The sequence below is a fragment of the Babylonia areolata genome, chromosome 35 (assembly GCF_041734735.1).
Source record: "Babylonia areolata isolate BAREFJ2019XMU chromosome 35, ASM4173473v1, whole genome shotgun sequence".
Lineage (NCBI taxonomy): Eukaryota > Metazoa > Mollusca > Gastropoda > Neogastropoda > Buccinidae > Babylonia > Babylonia areolata.
In genome coordinates, this window is record NC_134910.1 from 1,542,823 (window position 1) to 1,545,000 (window position 2,178).

Below are 2,178 nucleotides of genomic sequence, written 5' to 3' on the forward strand. Positions count from 1 at the left end.
CTGTACTGTACTGTTGTGTAGGGCTGTGTTGTATTGTGCTGTGCTGTACAGTAACGTAGTTGTACTGCACTGCTCTGCACTGTGCTGTTGTGTATGCCTGTGCTATTCTGCGCTGTGCTGTTCCGAGCACACACCCAGCTAATGGAAACCATCATCATCATCATCATCATCATCATCATCATCATCATCATCATCCCCATTCGGGGAGATCAACCAATGAAATGAGAGAGAGAGAGAAGGGAGAGGGGTGTGAGGAGGGGGGAGAGCGAAAAGGAGGAAGGAAGGGTGGGTGGATTTGTCAGGTATATAAATAAAAAAAACCCGCCGCTCCGACTCGGCCCACACAAAACGGAAGTTGGTTTTATCCTAGATCAGCTAGGGGTTTTCTTTTCCACGTCAGGAACTGACAGGCTCTGCTGGTGATTTTGGAGAAGATCTCTGACCTGGTTGTGGGCAAAAGGAGAAGGGACAAGGCTGACGGCGTGGTGTGTTGGTGTGGGGTGTTCAGCATGCTACCTGCGCGCCCGTTCTGTTGGCTTCTTCTCGTCGGCATCGGTCTCCTGCCGCCGTACGTGCACATGCAGTCCTGGTCTGGGTAAGTGCTCCTCTGTGTGTGTGTGTGTGTGTGCGTGTGCGCGCGTGCATACACGCGTGTGTATGTTGTGTGTTGTGTGTGTGTGTTCGTGATTTTCAGGTTATATTTTCGCGCACGCGTGCATTGACACACACACACACACACACACACACACACACACACACACACACACACACACACACACACACACACACACACACACACACTTCTACCTCATTCATTTACTAATTTTTCAAGAGTTCTGTTTCGACTGGCATTAACTCACTCAGTACGGCCAGTCCTCTCTTCTCCTCTACACAGACCCCTCGGATGTCCAGTGGGTGTCTCAATGACCCAACCTTTAGCTTCCGTCGTCAGAATTGTGGTATTCTTTGTCAACATTCACCTCTTCAGTGTAAGAGCCTTCCGCTTGTAATATTTTGATGGTGGTAATTGGGGTGAAACGCTGTTAACGTCGTCTCTTTCGCCGTTCGTATGGAGAGAGTTAACGTTCTGTGATTATAGTAATCTACTTATGCTCGAAATTTTTTTTTTTTTTTTTTTAATCGTTTCAATTAGGAGCAGCACTGAAATCTCCTCTCTGTTGTAATTAGGAGCAGCACTTAATTAAGTCTCCTCTCTGTTGTAATTAGGAGCAGCACTTAATGAAGTCTCCTCTCTGTTGTAATTAGGAGCAGCACTTAATGAAGTCTCCTCTCTGTTGTAATTAGGAGCAGCACTTAATGAAGTCTTCACTCTGTTGTAATTAGGAGCAGCACTTAATGAAGTCTCCACTCTGTTGTAATTAGGAGCAGCACTTAATTAAGTCTCCTCTCTGTTGTAATTAGGAGCAGCACTTAAGTCAGTACAGCACAGCCCTACACAACGGTACAGTCATCTTCCAGTGTGGATATCATCTCACTTCACACCAGTGCGGATAACATCTCACTTCACACCAGTGTGGATATCATCTCACTTCACACCAGTGTGGATATCATCTCACTTCACACCAGTGTGGATATCATCTCACTTCACACCAGTGTGGATAACATCTCACTTCACACCAGTGTGGATATCATCTCACTTCACACCAGTGTGGATATCATCTCACTTCACACCAGTGTGGATAACATCTCACTTCACACCAGTGTGGATATCATCTCACTTCACACCAGTGTGGATATCATCTCACTTCACACCAGTGCGGATATCATCTCACTTCACACACTTATCTCCAAGTACGATTTGGGAGGAGAACTCATCAGTATTATAAGTCTTGCGCTTCTTTTTAAGTTACATGAAATAAACGTAGGCCCTACGCCCGATATAAAAATGAATTCACAACACGGTCTCTATTAGTAACTGTTCCATCTCTTGATCAGGAGCATTTGGGAGAAGAATTTCTGTTTCTTTTTCTTTTTTCTTTCTTTTTTCCAATCCAGGAAGCATGATTCAGTTCAGATAACATTGTCTGTGTGATAGCTAAATCATGGACACACTTTTGTACGTTTTAATCTAAAGTGATTGTGACGAATTGTCTGAGTTTTTCAATAACCTCACTGTATGTCATCTCTGTCAATGCGGCGTACAAAAGACAGTGGTAC

The 2,178-nt window shown here is 44.7% G+C and overlaps 1 protein-coding gene across 1 annotated transcript in view; it reads left to right on the plus strand.

Moving 5' to 3' along the window:
• The first annotated feature begins 323 nt into the window (after nucleotides 1-323).
• LOC143277923 (uncharacterized) overlaps nucleotides 324-2,178 on the plus strand; it is a 7,085-nt gene continuing 5,230 nt past the window's right edge. Inside the window, exon 1 of the mRNA XM_076582900.1 lies at nucleotides 324-595. Within this exon, the coding sequence (XP_076439015.1) occupies nucleotides 510-595 (86 nt within the window). The 5' untranslated portion in view covers nucleotides 324-509. The remainder of the gene's footprint in view (nucleotides 596-2,178) is intronic.